This window comes from Mustela lutreola, chromosome 15 (assembly GCF_030435805.1).
Source record: "Mustela lutreola isolate mMusLut2 chromosome 15, mMusLut2.pri, whole genome shotgun sequence".
Classification (NCBI taxonomy): Eukaryota; Metazoa; Chordata; class Mammalia; order Carnivora; family Mustelidae; genus Mustela; species Mustela lutreola.
In genome coordinates, this window is record NC_081304.1 from 21,777,147 (window position 1) to 21,798,884 (window position 21,738).

At 44.4% G+C, this 21,738-nt stretch overlaps 1 protein-coding gene across 1 annotated transcript; it reads right to left on the reverse strand.

The window, feature by feature from the left end:
• Positions 1-478: 478 nt before the first annotated feature.
• On the reverse strand, positions 479-21,210 carry CASC3 (CASC3 exon junction complex subunit). The gene is made up of 14 exons (XM_059147394.1): positions 20,914-21,210; positions 20,535-20,562; positions 20,162-20,199; positions 9,563-9,721; positions 9,321-9,472; positions 8,642-8,818; positions 7,516-8,201; positions 5,489-5,547; positions 4,664-4,778; positions 4,323-4,421; positions 3,855-4,069; positions 2,939-3,061; positions 2,743-2,806; positions 479-2,128 (listed from the first exon to the last, which is right to left on the reverse strand). Exons 1-13 carry the CDS (start codon positions 21,142-21,144, stop codon positions 2,783-2,785), a joined length of 2,106 nt encoding a protein of 701 aa, XP_059003377.1. The 5' UTR covers positions 21,145-21,210; the 3' UTR covers positions 479-2,128; positions 2,743-2,782.
• Between the last annotated feature and the right edge of the window lie 528 nt (positions 21,211-21,738).

Here is a 21,738-nt window from a genome sequence, read left to right on the forward strand (position 1 = left end):
CCTTGGTAAGATAAGCGACAGCTGATGGTCTCAATTGCTTTTCTTTACCTCGACGAAGATTGAGCGAAGCCTCACTCTTAGGCTATGGTTCTTGGTACATTAGTGCCAATGTGTCTTTACTTTTCAAGAAGAAAGCTAACCACCTGTGCCTCCCTCATTTAGGACCTGGTACAGTTGCACATTTACTCACTGGCAAAACACTAACAAAGGTGAAAAGGATAACTACATTTCATTCGTTTTTCTGTCCTTGACACCTCCAATCTAAGGGACTACATGGTATCCTGGGTCTATGAGGCGATGGAGTTAGGAGAAGATAACCAGTGGGGAGTACAGACACACCTGTGGGCTCCTCACCTCTCGGGGCTTCCATTTCACAAATCCTGAGTTGGCAGGAGTTGTGACTGTGGCTCTGGGGAACCAGCAAGACCTCTCCTATCCCTCCCAAATCAAGACTCATGCAAAACACTGGCAAAGGAGCCAAGTTTACAGTCTAAATTTTATTATCTCCAAGTCACAATGCTGATCACAAATGTGCACCCTTTAAAACGGTAACAAACAACAACAACAACACACATGGAGAAATTCTTGCAACGAAACACAGTGGACCAACAGAGACAACTGTCACAGTGTCTTAAGGTCTGGGAATCTGGGCATGCTGCCCACAGGCTTGTGGAGACATCTTCAGGTTTAAGGCAAAGGGGACAGCCTACAAAAGGCACAACCATCAGCCACCCCTGGAAGAATCTCTTAGTTATTTCCTCCTTGGAGTCTACAGCTTGAGTGCCTCTCCCCACTCCCCACCCCACACCTGTGACTCAAAGAGTGGTTAGATTAGCTGCTGGAGAGAAGGAATAGAAACAGTGACATTACCTGGGGAGACATAGCCACCACCATCTCCCTCACGTTCTGTAGGACTGGGACAGTGGCCAAGTTACTCCCAGCAGACGCAAGTGCTGCAGCAACAGGAATTTCTCCTGCAGAGGCAGCAGGGGAGTGGTTCAGCGCCGTGGATAGGGAGGAAGAGGGAGGAACCCTTGCCCCGAAAGTGACTGGTTTCCTTAGGCCTGAAGCCCAGATGTTTTGCAAGGACAGGAGCAGAACTTGGGGAAAACCAGGTAGTAACATCTAAAACACTTGTAGCAGGAAAGACAAGAAGAGCAACCGTAAAGTACAAGGTAGCTTGCTGGACAGTATCTGCCTCTACAGAGATGCATTGGTCCATAGCAACTGGAAAGGGGGTGTCATAGAAGGGATGGAAAGAAGAGAAGCAGGGCCCTCTAATTCCACTTACCTCAAAGACTGAGCCCCGAGGACTATATGAATATAGTCCCCTAAAAGGCAAAGGCTTACTCCACTCTCCCTTTCTCACAAAAGCATCTGGTTTGCCATCTCTCTCCACTGTAGAGACTTTGCCCTCAAGTAGAGGACTGATGCCTACCACAGTACAGGGACTGATGGAGGCTCAGATTCCTGAAAACAGAAGTCAAGTTGGGCTCCTACCACACACTCTGAGCTTTTCTCCACAACACTCTGTGGACAGCTCTGCTTCCACAGGGTTAGAGGAATTAAGAGAATCCAAGTATACAACAACAAAGGATGGCAAAAAATGAAAGGCCACCTCTTTGCAGGCTTGGTAGAGGAAAACTGGCTGGTAAAATTTCAATTATCTGGGATGCAGGGAAAATCCAAAAGTGAAAGCAGAGGAGCTAGAAAATAAGAAGAATTAACCTGTCTCATTTAAAGGCAGAGAGATAAAGAAACTAAATGAATAAATAGCAAGCCAGGTTTTAAAAACGAACATCTTAAGAAACAAAACAAACAGGAATGAGCTTCCCTGGGAGAAGACACTTCAATTTCCCAGGAAAAAATGAAGAGTAAAAGACATGGACTTCTAGATGTAGACCCAGAAGCTGGCTGGGTCTCTGCTCCTCTGAGCACAGCCAACTCCAGTAAAGAAAAGAGAAGGGGAGGAAGTCCACTTGTTTGTCCCTTTCTCCAACAGAGCCTGTCCTCAGAGGTGGTCAGGGTTCCTTCTCATTCAGCTGCTTGCTGGTAGGAGCCACCCTGTATCTTTGAAGCCCTCCTGGGAGTACACAGCCAGCTGTATTTCTCTTCTTTCCTGGGTTCTCTAACAGCGGTGGGGAAAAGGGAAGAATCATCAAAGCATTAGCTATTTTCAAAAAGCCACCTCCCTAACAAATCAACAGAAAACCCCCATGGTCTTTCTTTATGACCTTTAAAATTAGCTCTGCTATGAACATCTCAAATTTAGATTTCCCCTTTCCTTAAAAAAGAATATCCTCCTGCATTTTTTCCTTGCAGCTTCCCAAATGAAATTCCGCCAAGTTAACAATGATTTCTGCTTCAACCCTGCTCAGTGCATTTGCAAAACAAAGCAGCTGGCCAATTTTGAGACTCCTGTAAGCTTCCCCATAAGATATCTCATGATTACAACTTGAAGCATTAATTAGGGGATTGTTAAGCAAGTAACCATGAGCATTAGTTTTAAGAATTTATAAGAAGCAGGGCACCTGGGTGGTTCAGTTGGTTAAGCAACTGCCTTCAGCTCAGGTCATGATCCTGGAGTGCCAGGACCGAGTCCCACATGGGGCTCCCTGCTCAGCAGGGACTATCCTTCTCCCTTTGACCCTCCCCCCACTCATGCTTGCCCTCTCTCTCTCTCAAATAAAGAAATAAGATCTCTAAAAAGAAATTATGAGATCGTAATACCCATATACTTACTTTTGTATGATGTTTGATTTAAAATACTTAGGAACTCCTATTAACTGGAACCCCTGCTTACAACCTGAAATAAGAAATTTAGAATTTGTTACCAGTCATTAAAAAAACCAACCAACCAACCATGGAGACACACCCAGAAAAGGAGAGAAAACTAGGAGAAAGGAAAGCACACTGATGTTGGAAGCAGCTCTCATACCTCAGGTGGTGGGGGCTTGATGGTGACTGGCTGAGGAGTCCTCCGGGGTGGGGAGGGCTTTGGCTGCACCTGCTGCTGGGCGGGGTTATAGTATGTCACTCCTCCATATACCTGTGATGGGGCCTGTGACCCAATAAGGTAGAAGGAAAAAAGTTAGGGATAAATTCACCTAAACTAGGATGAACAGGAAACATTATTCAGGTAAAAAAATGTACTCAGGAATTTTATAAATCTCTAAGCTGTTCCCCTTTAAAATAAGTGATTATTCATTTATGCCTTACTATATCCTAATTATGTTCTGGTTTGTACTTTTTCAAAGTACTACTTAGCTTTCTCTGACTCCTACCATCAACTGAAAAATGGAAGAGGCTGAGCTCAATGGTGACACTTCACACACCGGAAGGTGTCAACCTGTTGGGAGTTAAGCAGTACAGGGAGTGTAAGGATAATACAGCTTCTCCATTCAACTGAATAAACAGCAGACATGGACATCTAAGACATACCGAAGCACTTGAATGAAACACCATTAAAGAAACCGAAGAGGGCGCCTAAGTAGCTCAGTCCGTTAAGCAACTGCCTTGTCTCAGGTCATGATCCCAGGGGCCTGGGATCGAGTCCCATGAGTCTACTTCTCCCTCTTCCCCCTGCTCACATTTGCACACACTCTCTCTCCTCTCGCAAATAAATAAAATCTTTAAAAAGAAAGAAAGAAACAAACAAACAAAAGAGAATAAACAGATGATGGGCATTACATAAGCTGCATTTCCAGCTCCTGACCACCAAGAGGCATCCTGGCGCCACACACAAAATCAGTGGCAATGAAATGTTCTCTCAAATTGAGCATTCTCCCCATACCACATGCTTATCTGATTTAAAGGATGTGTACCTAGAAAAATCTGCTCATTAGCCATCTCACCTGCGTATTAGGATACAGATGAGGTGGTGGTGGGGGAGGCAGTGCCCCTGGAGCATAAGGGTAACTGGGATTACCAAAGTTCATGACGCCTGGAGCAGAAAAGTAAGTAGGAGCAAGCAACTGCTGAGGTGGTGGCTGCCCTGGAGACATGGACACTGGTGGGGGATAGAGGCCTGGATTAGGCAGAGGTGCCGCAGTCTGGTGGGGATGTAAACCTGCACAGGAAGAGGAAAACAAAAACTGAAACAGAGAACAGCATCATTTCCATGGGATGGCTTGGCTGCCCTGCTCAGCACAGACTCAGGATGGAAGTCCTCAGGATGGACTCAAGACGAGTTTGTTGCCCAAGCAGCCAGAGTGGCTAGCCTTGTGAGCAAGCAGCACAGAGCTCAGAACGATGGAGTCTGTGAAGCCCCCAACACATATCCTCATGTACTGGAAAAATACAAGCAGAGGGGCAAAGCTTACCTGGGTGGGGAAGGTGCATTTCTGGCTGCACAATCATGCCCTGGGGAGGCAGTGGGGCAGGGCTGTCACCATGGGTATAGATTGGTCCCTGGAACTGCACTGTAAGATATCACATTGGGACTCTCATAAACCCTCACTCTTCATATCACATGGACAAATCTCCTTGTCCCCCAAACCCTTTAAAAGATGTTCTCAATTTTCCAAGTGAAGAAAGCAGCAGCCAGACAATGTCTGATAACCACTGTGAGAAGTCAGAAGGCAAACTCAGAAGGCAAGAGGCTGGTCTCTTAGTTCACTCTGGGCTGCCAAGAAAGGTGTGCCAATAATAAGAAAAAACTCACGTGGATCATAGTAATGTCCCTCCATGATACTGATGTGCACAGGAGGAGCAGGGGGCTCTGGCACAGGTCTTTGCCGCTGAGATGAATAGCGTTTGGCTCGCCCACCCTGGACACCCTGAAATAAAGAGGTCTGAGCAAAAAGACTCCAAGAGAGCTGACTCTCATATCAAGTTCCACCTTCCTTCAGGTACATGGCATATGTATTTGCAAAATGAGGGGCGCCTGACTGGCCCAGTCAGAAGAGCATGCAACTCTTCATCTTGGGGTTGTGAGATTGAGCCCCATACGGGTATAGAGATTACTTAAATAAAGGAAAAAAGAAAGAAAGAAAGAAAGAAAGAAAGAAAGAGAAAGAAAGAAAGAAAGAAAGAAAGAAAGAAAGAAAGAAAGAAAGAAAGAAAGAAAGAGTAGAAGCGCCTGGGCTCAGTAGGCTAAGCATCCAACTTCTGATTTTCGTTCAGGTAATGATCTCAAGGTCACAAGATCAAGACCCACACTGGGCTCTGTGCTGAGCTGAGCATGGGGAACTGCTTAGGTTCTCCTTCTCTGTCTCTCTCTGCACTGCTCCCCCACCCTCTGCTGTGCACTCTTTCTCTCTAAAAAAAAATAGAGGAAAGAAAAGAGGATTTGCAAAATGAATTGAAAAACCAACGAGAAACATCAAGATCTAAACCTGGGCCCTGCTACCCTTTCTGGAGAGCCAAATTAAAAGAAATATGGGTAAATCAATGAAACACTGACTCCCAAAATGTTATCTTAGTTTAAACCATGAATAGCTGTTGCATGCAGCCCCCTCCCCCAACTACTCCCTCTCCCTTTCTGTACCATTTCTTCCATCCGGTTAAACTGAGGTCCTGCTCCCATATGTATGTGGTTGGGCATACCTGTGACACAGCAAAACAAAATTCACGGCTTAAGAGCAGATAGGTATGAGTGGGACTAAAGAGAACATCAAGAAAACTGACAAGTTAAAGAATACAACATGGGGAACTGCTTTCTTCTTTTAAACTGACAAAATTCCTTTTAAAGTATCTCTGCGGGTTGCCTGGGTGGCTCAGTGGGTTAAGCCTCTGCCTTCAGCTCAGGTCATGGTCTCAAGGTCCTGGAATCAAGCCCCACATTGGGCTCTCTGCTCAGTGGGGAACCTGCTTCCCCCTCTCTCCCTGCACTAACTCTCTGCCTACTTATGATGTCAAATAAATAAATAAAATTTTTAAAAAACAAAATGAGGGACGCCTGGGTGGCTCAGTTGGTTAAGCAGCTGCCTTCGGCTCAGGTCATGATCCCAGCGTCCTGGGATCGAGTCCCACATCGGGCTCCTTGCTCAGCAGGGAGCCTGCTTCTCCCTCTGCCTCTGCCTGTGCTCGCTCTCTCCCCCTCTCTCTCTCTGATAAATTTAAAAAAAAATCTTAAAAAAAAAAAAAAAAAAAGAAACAAAAATAATAATAAAGTATCTCTGCTTCCTGTCAATAGCATTTGGAAATTTGCCCCTACTTGTATGCAAGCTGAGTACAACAATAAAAAGCCTTTAAATGTGGGGAAAAAAGGACTTCAATGAGAAAATGCAATTTTCCCACTAAATATTTCCCAGTACAGAATCCCTGGGAGGTTATAATCAGCACAGTCCATTATCAAACATATTGAAAAAATTTCAGCCCTAGTTTGAGAAACAACTGGACATTCTGTGAATGTGCCCAATTGTTCTTGGCCACAGAGTTCTAGGCTGGAAGTCTGGGAAGACACTCCTCTCTGGCTGAAAATGACTCACGACAAAAAAAGGGTATTTTAGAGATTGTCTTCCAATGGCAATAAGGTATCTGTAGAAGGGTATAGTCCTCATCCTATGATTAACTCCAGGTCCAGTTTAGGCTACACGGGTTTTTGGTATTCAAAAATCATGCACACCAGAAAAGAATGCTGAAATTCCCAGTCCAGGGGCACCTAGGTGGCTCAGTAGGTTAAGCCTCTGCCTTCGGCTCAGGTCATGATCCCAGAGTCCTGGGATCCAGCCCCACATCGGGTTCGCTGCTCAGTGGGGCGCCTGCTTCCCCGTTCACCTCTCTGCCTGCCTCTCTGCCTACTTGTGATCTCTCTGTCAAATAAATAAATAAAATCTTTAAAAAAAAAAAAAAAGAGAGAGAGAAAGAAAGAAATTCCCAGTCAAAATGAGGATTATCAATTTTTAAATTCAAATCAGATTTCAGAAATTAAGGAAAGGATCCTTTTATCTACCTGACTGGAGGGAGACATAGACAGATGGGCAAGAACGATGGTAAATAGGTCCCAGCTTCTAGAACTATGCTGTCCACTGTGATATCCAGTAGCCACATATAATTATTTAAATCTCAATTAATTAAAAGTTCAGTTCCTCAGTCACTCTGGCCACAATACAAATATTCAAAAACTTCTGACACTATGAAAGTTCTATAGGGCAGCCTAGTTCTCCATTAAGAAATTTCTTTAGGCTTTCTTTTCAAACAGACTACACAATTCTCATCCAAATTCAAGTAAGTCTGTCTCTGCCTTCAAACATTCAACCATTAGCTCATATAATAAGACTACTGCCACCATCTTCCAACTTTTCCTACAGAGAATGGGTAAAAGATTCTGTATGCAGGAGCTCCGTATCAATGGCTAGTCAGGTAATAGTAGGCCAAGTAGTAGGGGTAGTCTTGGGTAACAGATAAAACTTCTCTGAGGTCTTTGGATGAATATACCCACGAATCCCTCTGTTTCTTTCAATGAGAACAAAGATATTTGTCAGACCCCATATCCCTGAGACGCAAATCCCATACCCACAAACCCAATGATGAACAAGGTAAAAAGCTAGTCACTAACCCTAAAGTACCTACCACGAAGCTCACGTGGTTGCAGGAATGAAGGCTGCCCGGGACTCCAATTCTGTTCTGTTATATTTAGTTGTGCCACATCTTGCTCAAGTCCACTTGTTGTAGAATCCACCGGAGCCTCCCAGTTTCCAGTCTTAGCAGGTGGAGGAGGGGTCGTTTCTGGGACTTGAGGTGCTGGGTTTAGCCCTTCGGGTGGAGGGGGCACCTCTTCTGCAATCTTGACTGCATCTCCAGCTTTGATTCTGGTTCTTCTTGCCCGGGAATAGGATTTCTTCTCAACAGGCCTGTCAGGGGCTGGTGGTACAGTGTCGGGAGCAGCAGCTGGTATCTCTGAGGTCGCCTCTTCCTTCTCCGGACTGCCAAGCACTTGAGCATCAGCTTCTGGAGATGGGTCCCGTGCAGGAGTCTGCTCTAGGCGCCGTGATCGGTAACTGCTTTCATGTTTAACAGTCTCACCAGACCGACCACCATGCTGCCCACCAGCCTCCATAGGCCTAAAACCAGCACGGCCTTCCTTGAAGCCCCCAGATCGAGAGTAATTCCTGGGAGTAGACATTCGGCCAGTCCCTGCAGCATTCCTATTGATAAATGTCCTTGGTGGTAGGGTGCCCCCAGGACCCTGATGGCGATGGGACTTGTTTGGTCGCTCAACAATCCAGTTTGGATCTCTTTGCGGAGGACTCCCAAACCTAAATAAATGGAACGATAAAGTCTTAAGAAAAGAAATAATAATAAGACCACTAAAGATCTAAACTGAGGGTCAGGGAGACTTCCCATATTCCTCATCCACTGAATTACAGGCTGGAATGGCATTTTAAAAAGCAGAGTTCTGGGGTGCATGGGTGGTTCAACAGGTTAAGCCTCTGCCTTCAGCTCAGGTCATGGTCTTAGGGTCCTGGAATCGAGCTCCGCATTGGGCTCTCTGCTTAGCCAGGAGTCTGCTTCCCCATCTCTCTTCCTGACTGCCTCTCTGCCTACTTGTGATCTCTCTCTGTCAAATAAATAAATAAAATCTTGAAAGTAAATAAATAAATAAACAAACAAACGGATGAATGAATGAATGAATAAATAAATAAAATAGCAGAGTTCTTTCTACAAATATAAACAGTGTAAACCAAAACTTTCTCACCTAGGCTTCCGGATTCTTCGGGGTTTGATGTCATCGGGATCGTGAGCTGAGCGGATATCATAGCCATAAAGGGCAATGAGCTCCTGTCGGGACTTTGGAGCTTGTTCATCTTCCCGGAATTTGTCATGTTCCCAACGACCCTCATCCTTCCAGAGCTTTCGCTGACGCCCCTTGGGTCTGGATTAAACCAGGGAGAAGTATCTTAGGTAGGCAGACTCTGCCAAGTAAAGACACACACACACAAAAAAAAGAAGGCTGGGCAGAAAAACAGGAAGAACTTCACTGGTCTCCCCATCTTCCCAGATGGAGCGCACAAAACCAAGAGTCAATCACAGCACTGCAGGGCCTGCTGGGCTCAAACAGAACACACACAGAAAAACGGGGAGACTACCTCAAACTACTCGGCACCCTGAAAACATCTCTTGCTTGTAAAGCAACTTACACAAGTACTTCATGTCCCAGAGGCTTGAGCCTCAGACTAAAGAAGACAGTGAAGTATGTATTCAGATCCCAGCTCCTCCACCAATAGTTACCAAAGATCCTAAGCCTCACTTTCCTCATTTGTACAAAAATGATAATCATAATAACCTTAAAGTACTGTGAGCAGTAAATTAGCAAAGTGCCTGGCCTATAGTAAGCACTAAATATGTACTACACAGTAGCAACAAGAGGCTGTTACCTGACTTCCTCCTCCTGCGTTTGTCCTCGAAGATCATGCTCAAAGAAAAGCCCTTTCCGGGGTATGTATGCTGGGTTCTTCCGGTCTTCATCATCATCCAAATGCTTAGGGCCCTTTTTACCCACTTTGTTCTCCACAGGTTCTGTGCTCTCCTAGAAGACAGATAAAGGGCTCCTTATTCTCTCCAAGGTTAAGAGCCCTTATTCTGACCCCCAAAGTGGAGGCCTTTGGTGAACACTGACCTGTCCATCCCCACTCTGCCTCTCTCCAGTCACAGTGCCTTTGGTGTCAGGCTTTTCCTCTCCTTTCTCTTCTTTTGCTGAAGAATTAGCAGCATCATTGGCTTCTGATTTCAGCTCCACTTTGGAGTTTTCCTCTTCACTGTATTCCCCTTCTTCACCCTGAAAAAAATTACCCTGTCAGTTCAAAACGGTGCATTTTTTTCCCCATTCTTTAAGTGAACATTTTCTAATGAAATTTTAATATAATGTAAGGATTAAAAACAAACATATCAATATCCTTACTAAAATTTCTGAAGGATGGGGCACTTAAAAAAAGCACAATAGAAAAAATAAATGCACATACATTTATACAGATACATGTAAGTTTTCCAGGATATGGAAGGAAATGTTAACATTGGTAGCCTCTGGGGAAGGAACCCAGGAAATATGAAAGGGAGGCTTTAAACTGCCTAGAATACAGAAGGAGATGTTAATAATTTCTCTCCATCTTCATGGATTGTTTCTTAAACATGCAGGGCCTAAAAATTACACTTCAACTCAAGTTGTGAATTCTCCCATCTCAAAATGGTTTAGGCAGATTCTCAACCTTTTAGATTATGTGGACCTTCTTTTTAGGCTCTCTAATTTTCATGGATCTCCATTAGACAGTAACTTGGTGTAATATCCACTGACTGAAAAAACGTATGACAAACAACTACTACACATTCAATACATCAAAATAAATTTACATTGCATTAATTTATATATTCAAAAACAGTACTACATAAAGGTGGGAAATATAGACTTAGTCTATAAATAATAAGCTCAACTACTGAACTTGCAAACTCTTTGTAATAACACTATGATTTCTCAAGGCACTATTTACTCTCAAATAAGGAAAGAGTGGATTACATTTTTTTTTTTTAAGATTTTATTTATTTATTTGACAGAGAGAAACAGATCACAAGTAGGCGGAGAGGCAGGCAGAAGTGGCAGGGGAAGCAGGCTGCCTGCTGAGCAGAAAGCCCAATGCGGAGTTCGATCCCAGGATCCTGAGATCATGACCTGAGCCGAAGACAGAGGCTTAACCCACTGAGCCACCCACGCGCCCCTGTATGATTTTATCTGAATGAGAGCAGAGCAAGCAAGAGAGAGAATACGAGCAGGGATGAGGGGCAGAGGGAGAGGGACAAGTGAATTCCCCACTGGGCAGGGAGCCTAATGTGGGGCTTGATCCCCAGACCCTGAGATCACCACCTGAGCCAAAGGCAGATGCTGAACCGACTGAGCCACCCAGGCAAGCCCTACCCACACTGTTTTTTTTTCTTTAAGATTTTTTTTTAAAGACCTTATTTATTTATTTGAGAGTGAGAGAGAATTAGAGAAAGAGAGAGAGCATGAGAAGGGGGAGGGTCAGAGGGAGAAGCAGACTCCCTGTCAAGCATGGAGCCCAATGCTGGACTCGATCCTGGGACTCCAGGATCATGACCTGAGATGAAGGCAGTTGCTTAACCAAATGAGCCACCAGGTGCGTTACCCATAGCTTTTTAATAACCAAGCACCCTTGATTCTTCCCATGTCCCCTCAGTCAAGAGTTATCCTTCTACTGGACATGGCGATAGATGGGTAGTAATCCTTTAGTTCTTTCCCTGATCCCATGTTCCCTGCATGTTCTGAAGACGAAACTGCAAGTCCTGTTCGATATGCATATGTGACCTTAATTCATTAGTCCCCACCAAACACACACACACACAGACTGAATTCAAACATCTTAAAATAGTATTAGCATGATTAATGAGAGAACTTTGTTTTATGCTCTACCCCCTCCAGTCCATGGTGGAATGTCAAATGAGGCAACTCTTTTATTCCAAATGAGAAACTAATTTTATTTCCAGGGAAGGACAGAAAGATACAAACAGGGTAATGCTGAGGAGACTACAAATTAGAGTTAAAATCTGGCACCTACTGAAGCCAAAAGGTGCTACCCCAAGATCACACTGCTTTGGCCAAGAGCTGACACCAAAATCCTTTCCAGAGACAAACTCCTCCACTGCTGATTTTACCTTCAATGAATGCTCTCCCCTAAAGCAACTGCTTCCCTGGTAGCATTCTCACACAGAAGTTTTAGCCCATTCTTTCATTCCCTACATATCTCAAGAGTATGAGGTAGAGTTCTTATCTTCCTCATTCACAGTATCTCTTCTAGATCTAAGTTCTCCAGCCTCACTTTAAACTCCTAATCCCGTGAAGCTCCTGTCACCTAGCAACACCTCTATGCCTTGCATCAGCCCACCCTGCCACTGACCCAGAAGACTGGCAAGGTGCTCAGTCTTCACCTCTGCTACAGGCATCTGCTTCCATAGCCACACTCCAGACAAGTCAAATCTGGAACTGCTATACATTTAAAAAAAAAAAAAAAGATTTTATTTATTTATTTGACAGACAGAGATCACAAGTAGGCAGAGAAGCAGGTAGAGAGAGAGAGAGGAGGAAGCAGGGCTCCCTGCCGAGCAGAAAGCCCGATGCGGGGCTCGATCCCAGAACCCTGGGATCATGACCCGAGCCGAAAGCAGAGGCTTTAACCCACTGAGCCACCCAGGCGCCCCTACATTTTTTTTTAAAGTACGCCCCATACCCAACATCTGGCTTGAACTCATGACCCTGAGATCAAGAGTGGCATGCTCTGCTCACTGAGTCAACCAGGAGAACCATCCTGTACATTTTACTTAACTTACTTTATTTATTTATAAAGATTTATTTATTGAGAGAGAGGGAAAGCACAAGCAGGAGGGGCAGGGGGAGAGAGAGAGAATTTCCATCAGATTCCATGCTGAGCATGGAGCCCAATGTGGGGCTCCATCTCACAACCCTGAGATAACTACCCAAGCTGAAACCAAGTGTCAGGACATTTAACTGTGCCACCCAGGCACCCCTATACATTTCATTTTTATGCTGTACATTTTTTAAAAAGTAGACCTGCTTCTCTTTAAAAACTCTTACATACTCCTTTGATCAAAACTGCCACGTGCAAAAAACTGGTGGCACAGTCAGTTAAGCATCCAACTTTTGGTTTTGGCTCAGGTGGTAATCTCAGGGTTGTGAGACTGACCCCTCCTTCAGAATCCATGTTCTGTGAGGAGTCTGCTTAAGCCTCTCTCTCCCTGGTGGTGCTCAGTTAAGCATCTGCTTTTGGCTTGGGTCATGATCCTAGGGTCCTGGGATCAAGCCCAGTTTATCAGGCTCCCTGCTCAGTGGAAAGCTTGCTTCTCCCTCTCCCTCTGCCTGCTGCTTCCCCCCTCCCCCTGCTTGTGCTCTGTCAAAGAAATATATAAAATCTGAAAAAAAACCTCTCTCTCCGCTGTCACTCCCCACTGCGTGCACGCATGCTGTTTCTCTCTCTCTCAAATAAATATATCTTAATAAAAATTGGGGCACCTGGGTGGCTCAGTAAGCTAGGTGTTTGCTTTCAGCTCAGGTCATGATACCAGGGTCCTGGGATCGAGCCCGTCAGGATCCCCACTCAGTGGAGAGTCAACTTCTCTCTCTTCCTCTCCTCCTATTTGTGCTCTCTTTCTCAAAAAAAAAATTTTTAACTCAAAATGGATCAAAAACCTAAATATAAGAGCTAAAACTATAGAACTCTTACAAGAAAACATAGGAGTTAATCTTCACAACTCTGGTTTTGGCAAGGATTCAGAAAAGCCTTCTGAGGGCATCAAAAGCAAGAGCAAAAAGAAAAAAAGATACACTGGACTTTATAAAAATTGAAACCTGACACCATCAAGAAAGTAAAAAGAAAACCCAAAGAATAGGGAAAAAAAAGATGTGCAAATCATGTATCTGATAAGGAACTTTTGTTTTTTTTAAGATTTTATTTATTTATTTGACAGAGAGAGATCAGAAGTAGGCAGAGAGGCAGACAGAGAAAGAGGAGGAGGCAGGCTCCTCGCTGAGCAGAGAGCCAGAGACAGGGCTCTATTCCAGGATTCTGGGATCATGACTTGAGCCGTAGGCAGTGGCTTTAACCCACTGAGCCACCCAGGTGCCCCGTGATAAGGAACTTTAATCTAGAATATTTTATAAAGAATTCGTACAACTCAAGGGAACCTGGGTGGCTCAGTTGGTTAAGCAACTGCCTTCAGCTCAGGTCATGATCCTGGAGTCCAGGGATCAAGTTCGGCATTGGGTTCCCTGTTTGGGGAGGAGTCTGCTTCTCCCTCTAACCCTCCCCTTTCTCATGCTCTCTCTCTCTTTCTCTCTCAAATAAATAAAAACCTTAAAAAAATTTCTTACAACTCAATTAAAAGACAGCCCAATTAAAAAATGGACAAAGAGGGGTGCCTGGGTGGCTCAGTGGTTAAAGCCTCTGCCTTTGGCTCAGGTCATAATCCCAGGGTCTTGGGATCGAGCCTCACATCGGGCTCTCTGCTCAGCAGGGAGCCTGCCTCCTCCTCTCTCTCTCTCTCTCTGCCTGCCTCTCTGCCTACTTGTGATCTGTCTGTCAAATAAATAAAAATCTAAAAAAAAACAAAAAATGGACAAAGAGTCCAATTAGGCATGTTTTCAAAGGAAGATACACAAATGGAAAATATATAAGGAAAACTGCTCAACATCATTAGTCATTAGGGAAGTGCTAATCAAAATGAGGCACCATTTCATACTTACTAGGATGGCTAGAATCAAAAAGTCAAGGCAAGAAAATTACATGCTGGTGAGTACATGAAGAAATTGGAATTTCCATATATTGCTGTTGGGAATGTAAAATGGTGCAGCTGCTTTGCAAACAGTTGGACAGTTCCTTAGAAAATTAAACATAGTCACCATGGGGCACCTGGGTAGCTCAGTGGATGAGGCATCTGACTTTGGCTCAGGCAATGATCCTGGGATCAGGTCCTGCTTTAGGCATCTCACTTGGTGGGAAATCTGCTTGTCCCTCTCCCTCTGCCCCTCCCCCTTCTCATGCTTGCTGTCTCTCTCTCTCAAATAAATAAATGAAAAGTAATCTTTGGGGCACCTGGTGGCTCAGTTGTTAAGTGACTGCCTTTAGCTCAGTTCATGATCCCAGGGTCCTGGAATCAAGCTGCACATCAGGCTCCCTGCTCGACAGGAAGCCTGCTTTCCCTCTCCCCTTCCCCCAGCTTATGTTCCTGCTCTCGCTGTGTCTCTCTTTGTCAAATAAATAAAATCTTAAAAAAAAAAAAAAAAAAAAGTAATCTTTGAGGGAAAAAAAACATTTAAAAAAAGAAAAAAAATTACCATGACTCAGCAACTCCATTCCTAGATATATAGCCAAGAAATGAAAACACACATCCACACAAAAACTTGTACACTAATATTTATAGTAACATTATTCATAATACATAAAAAAATAGAAACCCAATGTCCATCAATGAATGAACTGATAAAGAAAATGTGGTAAACCCATACAATGTAATGTTACTCAGCCATAAAATGGAATTAAGTACTGATACATGGTACAACATGGATGAAAATTGTGAAAACATAATGTTAAGTGAAAGAAGCCAGTCACAAAAATTCATATATTATGATTCCATTCATATGGAAGGCCAAGATAGGAAAACTCCTAGACACAAAAAGTAGATGTGTAATTGCTTAGGGACCAGGGGATGAGGATGGAGGAACTAAGGGGCAGGGGGAATAACAGCTAAAGGATACAAGGTTTTTTTTCAATGTGATGAAAATGTCCTGCAACTAATCGTGGTAATAACTGCATATATCTATGTATATACAAAAAACCCCACAGAACTGTACATTTTAAATAAATTGTATGGTATGCGAATTATATCTCAATAAAGCTGCTTAAAAAAAAAAAAAAAAAAAAAACCTGCCTAGGGGCCCCTGGCTGCCTCACCCTGTAGAGCAAGCGCGACGGATGTCAGGGTCATGAGTTTGAGGCCCGTGTTGGGAGAGTAGAGTTTATTCATTTTTTTATCTTATTTTTAAAATATTTTATTTACTTATTTGATATATAGAGAGCGAGAGAGCACGAGCAAGGGAAGCAGCAGAGGGAGAGGGAGAAATTGGCTCCCCGCTGAGCAGGGAGCCAGACTTTCAGCTTGATCCCAGGACCCTAGAGATCATGACCTGAGCTGAAGGCAGATGCTTAACTGAGCGACCCAAAAGCCCCTAGAGTTTAGGTTAAAACGAACAACAACAAAAAAAAAAAAAAAAATAAGAAAAACACACCAAAAAACCCCAGTCTTTTACTCCTATTCTTATTCGCTTATCCTCATCTCCAACTTAAGATATCCATTCCTTTGATCCTTCTACCTTCTCCCTACCTGTCTTATTCCACACCTTCCTCTCTTTTTTTTTAAAACTTTCCTCTCTCTTTAGTCTCCATGGCCTATTCACTTCAATCACTACTAAGTTCCAATCACCAAGTACCTTGCCACTCCCCTGTGCCAAGGACTGGATCAACTTAAAATGTCTGCCTTTTTTGTCTACAACCAGACTAATAATCATCAAAGAAGGGATTTTTAAAAAAGGTCATATAGGGGCGCCTGGGTGGCTCAGCGGGTTAAAGCCTCTGCCTTCGGCTCAGGTCCTGATCTCAGGGTCTAGGAATCAAGCCCAGCATCCATCAGGCTCTCTGCTCAGCAGGGAGCCTGCTTCCCTTCCTCTCTCTTTGCCTGCTTCTCCGCCTATTTGTGATCGCTCTGTGTCAAATAAATAAATAAAATCTTAAAAAAAAAAAAAAAGTCATATAAGCTTACACATCAGTGCCACCTCCAACCTCAACTACTTAAACCTCCTTTAGTCTGAAAATTCCTCCCCTGATCCTCCCTCCACTAACCTCCCTACTCGATGTCTTTCCTTCTATTTCATAAAGAAAACAAAATGAAGAAGAGAATAGCAGTTTCCTTCCTCCATACCTTTCCTTGCCACCTCTCTATAATTACCAAAGAAAATGTTTCCTTTGGCTGTTTCCTATTTCCTTTCACAAAGCCAATCAAGGACACCAGTAAACTTATTATCTACTGCCTCTCTTTTCTTTCCCTTTCCACTCCCTTCCTTCAATTTTTAACCATACCTGATTCTCCAATGTGAAAAAAATAACCACCAAAATCTCTCTTGACCTCAGTCTTTTTTCCAGCCACCATCTCTCTAGCCTCCTTTTCACAGTCAAGTCTCTTTTTAAAAAAATCCTCTTGGAAGATTCTGGGAAAATGGCAGCAGCATAGTTTTTTTTTTTTTAATTAATTATTTTTATTAACATATAATGTATTATTTCCCCCAGGAAATACACATTACACAAAAACACAGACCGGGGTATGGGTCGTGAATCGTCAGGCTGACACATTTCACAGCACTCACCATAGCACATACCCTTCCCAATGTCCATAATCCAACCACCCTCTCCATACCCCCCTCCCTCCACCAACCCTCAGTTTGTTTTGTGAGATTAAGAGTCTCTTATGGTTTGTCTCCCTCCTGATCCCATCTTGTTTCATTTTTTTCCTTCCCTACCCGCCAAGCTCCTACCCTGCCTCTCAAATTCCTTGTATCAGGGAGATCATATAATTGTTTTTCTCTGAATGACTTACTTCACTCAGTTCCATCCACATCGTTGCAAATGGCAAGATTTCATTTCCTGTGATGGCTGCATAGTATTCCGTTGTATATATATACACCACACCTTCTTTATCCATTCATCTGTTGATGGACACCTAGGTTCTTTCCATAGTTTGCTATTGTGGATACTGCTGCTATAACTATTTGAGTGCATGTGCCCCTTCAGATCATTACATTTGTATCTTTAGGGTAAATACCCAGTAGTGCGATTGCTGGGTCGTAGGGTAGCTCTATTTTCAACTTTCTGAGGAACCTCCATGTTGTTTTCCAGAGTGAGCAGCATAGTTTCTGACCCCTTCAAATCTCCACATAAAATGAGGGCTTCTAGCCAGCAAAATCAAAGTCCTAATTTAAACCCTTTATTTTTTTATTTTATTTTATTTTTAAAGATTTTATTTACTTGACAGAGACCACAAGTAGGCAGAGAGGCAAGCAGAGAGAGAGGGAAGCAGGCTCCCTGCTGAGCAGAGAGCTTGATGCGGGGCTCAATCCCAGGACTCTGGGACCATGACCTGAGCCGAAGGCAGAGGCCCTAACCCACTGAGCGACCTAGGTGCCCCCATTTAAACCCTTTAAAAACAACATTTATACCAAAACTAGGTTACAAAGTATCCCCCAGATGCCAAAATATGAGTACACAGGAATAAAGCACCAAGACCCATAAGACCTGCATCAGACTAGTGTCCCTACTCAAGAGAGACGAGTAGTAAATGGACCTGAGAACAGGTAGTAAATGGAACTGAGAACAGGAGAAGCCTGAACTAATCAACAGGTATTTGATAGAAAGCTAAACTAAGACAAAGGGTTGCAACTAGGACGGATCTTAGTATCTCCAATAGCATTTGAATGTGAGACTCCTCCAGTAAGAAGCTCTGAAAGGGCTAGAGCCGTCTATCCCCTCTGAAATCTTGCAACTGACCGCTCCCTTCAACTGACAGCAACTGACAGGGATCTCTTCTAGATAGGGTCCCACACCAAAGAAAAACTTGAGAGAAGGATCAAATTGAGGAGGGGGCAAGAGGAATGAAGAGAAGCTACAAAACATGTTGGGAAAGGGAACAAGAGCAGGAAATCTCAGAAAGCAAGCCATGTTTTCTTTTCTTTTCTTTTCTTTTTAAAGACTACAGGAAAACAACAGAAGAAAGAGCTCTATGAAGTTAGAAAAAGCTACTCTGGGGGGCGCCTGGGTGGCTCAATGGGTTAAGCCTCTGCCTTCAGCTCCGGTCATGATCTTGGGGTCCAGGGATTGAGCCCCACATCAGGTTCTCTGATCACTGGGGAGCCTGTTTCCCCCTCTCTCTCTCTGCCTGCCTCTCTGTTTACTTGTGATCTTTCTCTCTGTCAAATAAATAAATAAAATCTTTTTAAAAAATAAAACTAGAAGAAACACAAATCCATTTTAATTGGGTTCACAATGTATTTTAAGATTTGGACTCAGACCCATCACTTAGCACCAGTCACACTAAACTTTTCATATCCTCCAACTTGTCATGCCATCCATCCCTTCAAGACCCTCTTCCCAGACAGTGTTCCCTCTGCTCACGCCCACTCACCTTTCAAGTCTCTATTTTAACATCTCATCCTCTAAGCATTTCCAAACAGTTAGTTGGCTACCCCTGCCATGTGCTCCCAAAACACTTTATGCTTCTGATATTGTGACACTTATCAAACATTACTATAATAACTTGTTTAATTATCTGTCTTCCCCCAAAATGCAAATTCCAGGAGGGGAGAACCATGTTTTTTATTTCAGGGCCTAGTTCAACTCCTGGCACAGAGCAGGTACATAATGAAGAAAAGGAACAAGTAAACCCCTTCATGATCTGGCCCCTGTTCACTGATTTGCCTTTATTTCTGGTATCCATCCTGTCCCAACAATGTTCCAGCTACACCAAACTACTTTCAAGTTTCCAAATAATCAGTCTTCTCTCCTATGTCTGGACTTTCACAGCTGTTGTTCCCTCTGCCTATAACATGACCTGACTCCAACTTATTCTGATTGCCTAAGATAGATTCAGTACTCAGCCACTAATACCCTACTTAACTCTACCCCAAGCAGTTGTCACATCATATAACTGTCTGCATGTTTATCTCACTTCCTAAGTCATTCCTAGACACAGAAATTGTAGTATAGCGTTCACTGTTGCATCTCTACAACTTAATGGAAATCTAAAATGTACCAAGAGTTCTATAAAGTTTATATAAAATCCAATTCCTCCTGTCCATAAACTCATGACCCAAATTCCAGAACTCAGGCCTTTTTATTCAACTCCAGGAAACAAGCAGCCATTCTCATAGTATCTCCAGTAGTGCACCAACCAACACAAATAAGACCACGAAAGCTTGGCTTATGGAAAATTTCTCCTGAATTTAAGAGGGAGAAAGCTCCCTATAAACTGAGGGGTGTTTCTGATACAAACCACTCAGAATCCTGCCCTTTTAAGGTTTTCAGATATACTTGGGAAAAATATCCAACTAGCTGGTTTCATTCCCTAAGCAGCATAAAAGGAACTGTCATTCTGTGAAGGGCTTCAGAACGTTCTCATCCTATTTAAAACCTTATTTTCTTCAGACAGGGTGAAAAGTGAACTACTAACAGTGTTAAAAAATCTGAAACCTGGGGGCGCCTGGGTGGCTCAGTGGGTTAAAGCCTCTGCCTTCGGATCAGGTCATGATCTCAGGGTCCTGGGATCGAGCCCCACATCGGGCTCTCTGCTCCGCGGGGAGCCTGCTTCCTCCTCTCTCTCTCTGCCTGCCTCTCTGCCTACTTGTGATCTCTGTCAAATAAATAAGTAAAATCTTAAAAAAAAATCTGAAACCCGAAGAGGCATGCACCAAACTTCCCTCACTCTAAGTAAACAAGACCTTTTGTGACAGTTTCTGAAAAGCATAAATGAAGAATGCACAGGAGAAATAACAAGTAGGTCATGGGTACTTTTGAACCACAGGTGCGTCCATGTTTTTAAAACACATGTAAAAATTTCCAACCTGTATACCATACAAAAAAGAACCCATCACACTCACTTCAGAGTCTTCTGCACTTTCATAATCCGACAGCACAGCTGAAAGAAAACAGAAATATGTAAAGAAAGAAAATAAACAGAAATTATAAGAAACACATTTCCTGATTGCTTTTTAAGTCAAGTTAAGACTCTCATTCAATTCTGACAACAACCTACCAGAAAGATAAAATTATAGTCCCCATTTACAAATGGGGAACAGCGTCAAAGAGTGATTTGCCCAAGATCATACTGCTAAGACGTAGGTCTTTGTCACTGTGCGACAAAGAGCCGCGTTGTGGCACCCTCCTCCAAATCCTTAAGTTTGAGAGGATGTCAATTGGTGGAAATAGGTGATCTGAGTTTACGGTCAAAAAACTTGTCATGATGCTACTCACCATCGCCCTCGATGCCATCTTCACTCTCCTGAACGAAAGAAGATGACATGGGTTAGTTCCCTGATTTCCAAAGGGCGGGGAGCTGAAGACTCGACACGGAATGTTTGAAACGGGAGATGAGGAAAGGTACATCTTTAACAAGTAGCAACCAAGGGAGGTCCGGCCCCTTCACTTCCACAAAAACATCCGCTTTTCTCGTGCAGCTGCTCTGCCCTTCCCCCAGAAACCCCTAACAGCTCCTCCTCCCTTGGGGCTCCAGACGCACTGGGGTACCTCTCTTCCCTAACATCTAATATGCCCCAGCATCTACCATTAACTCCTAGCTTCCCATCACCACCTACACCCCGCCCCCCGGCCCGCCCCACCCGCGCGTACTCACACATTCCGACTCCTCAGCGCTCTTGGCGCCCCCGCTCTCCACCCGCCGCAGATGAAGGGCCCCCGCTCGGCCTCCGCGCTGGGAAGGCAGAGAGCCGCTGCCACCGCCTCCAGCACTACCGCTGCAGCTCCCGCCGCCCCGCGCCGGGGAGCCGCCGCTGTCCGAGCCCGAAGCACCAGACTCCTCGTCCTCCGTGTCCTGCGAAGCCCGCTGCCGCCGCCGATCCGCCATCTTACGAAGAACGGCCGCCGCCGGCCAGCTCCTGACGTACCGCGCCCGTCGCAGGGACTGCCGGGAGGCTCCGGAGTTAGTCCCGGCATGCTTCACGTGCAACACTAGCCGCCGCGCTTTTCAGGGGGAGGGGTTTAGAGGCGGGGCGGCCGCCCTGCGGCACGTTTGCCGGCGAACGGGATTACGTAACCGGTGACGTACGGGGGGCGTGCCGCGACCCCTGTCTTCCCTTGGGTGGGCCGGGGGCGAGGAGAGCTGAGGCCCCGGTTCCTCGCCCAGCCATTTTGGGACTTCCGAGTGGAAGGAGCCCACTTGTCACAGCTTCACTGCGGCATTGGGACAGTTTCATAGTTTTCTGTTTCCGTTTCTCGTTTCTACCCGCGTTTGAAGCAGATCATTTTACTGCGTTCCATTGCTTGGTAAAATCACGAGCCAAGGTAAACCTCTAAAGCTGTTGTGCTGCATCACATTTGCCACAGTAGCCCATTGGAAGTTGAAGAGTGAAGGGAAAGCGAGTTGTCTGCAGTGAAGCTCGAGGACTTAGTGTTGCAGCGCTACCGTGTTTTCTCATGTCCTCTTCCTTCTTGTATCCTC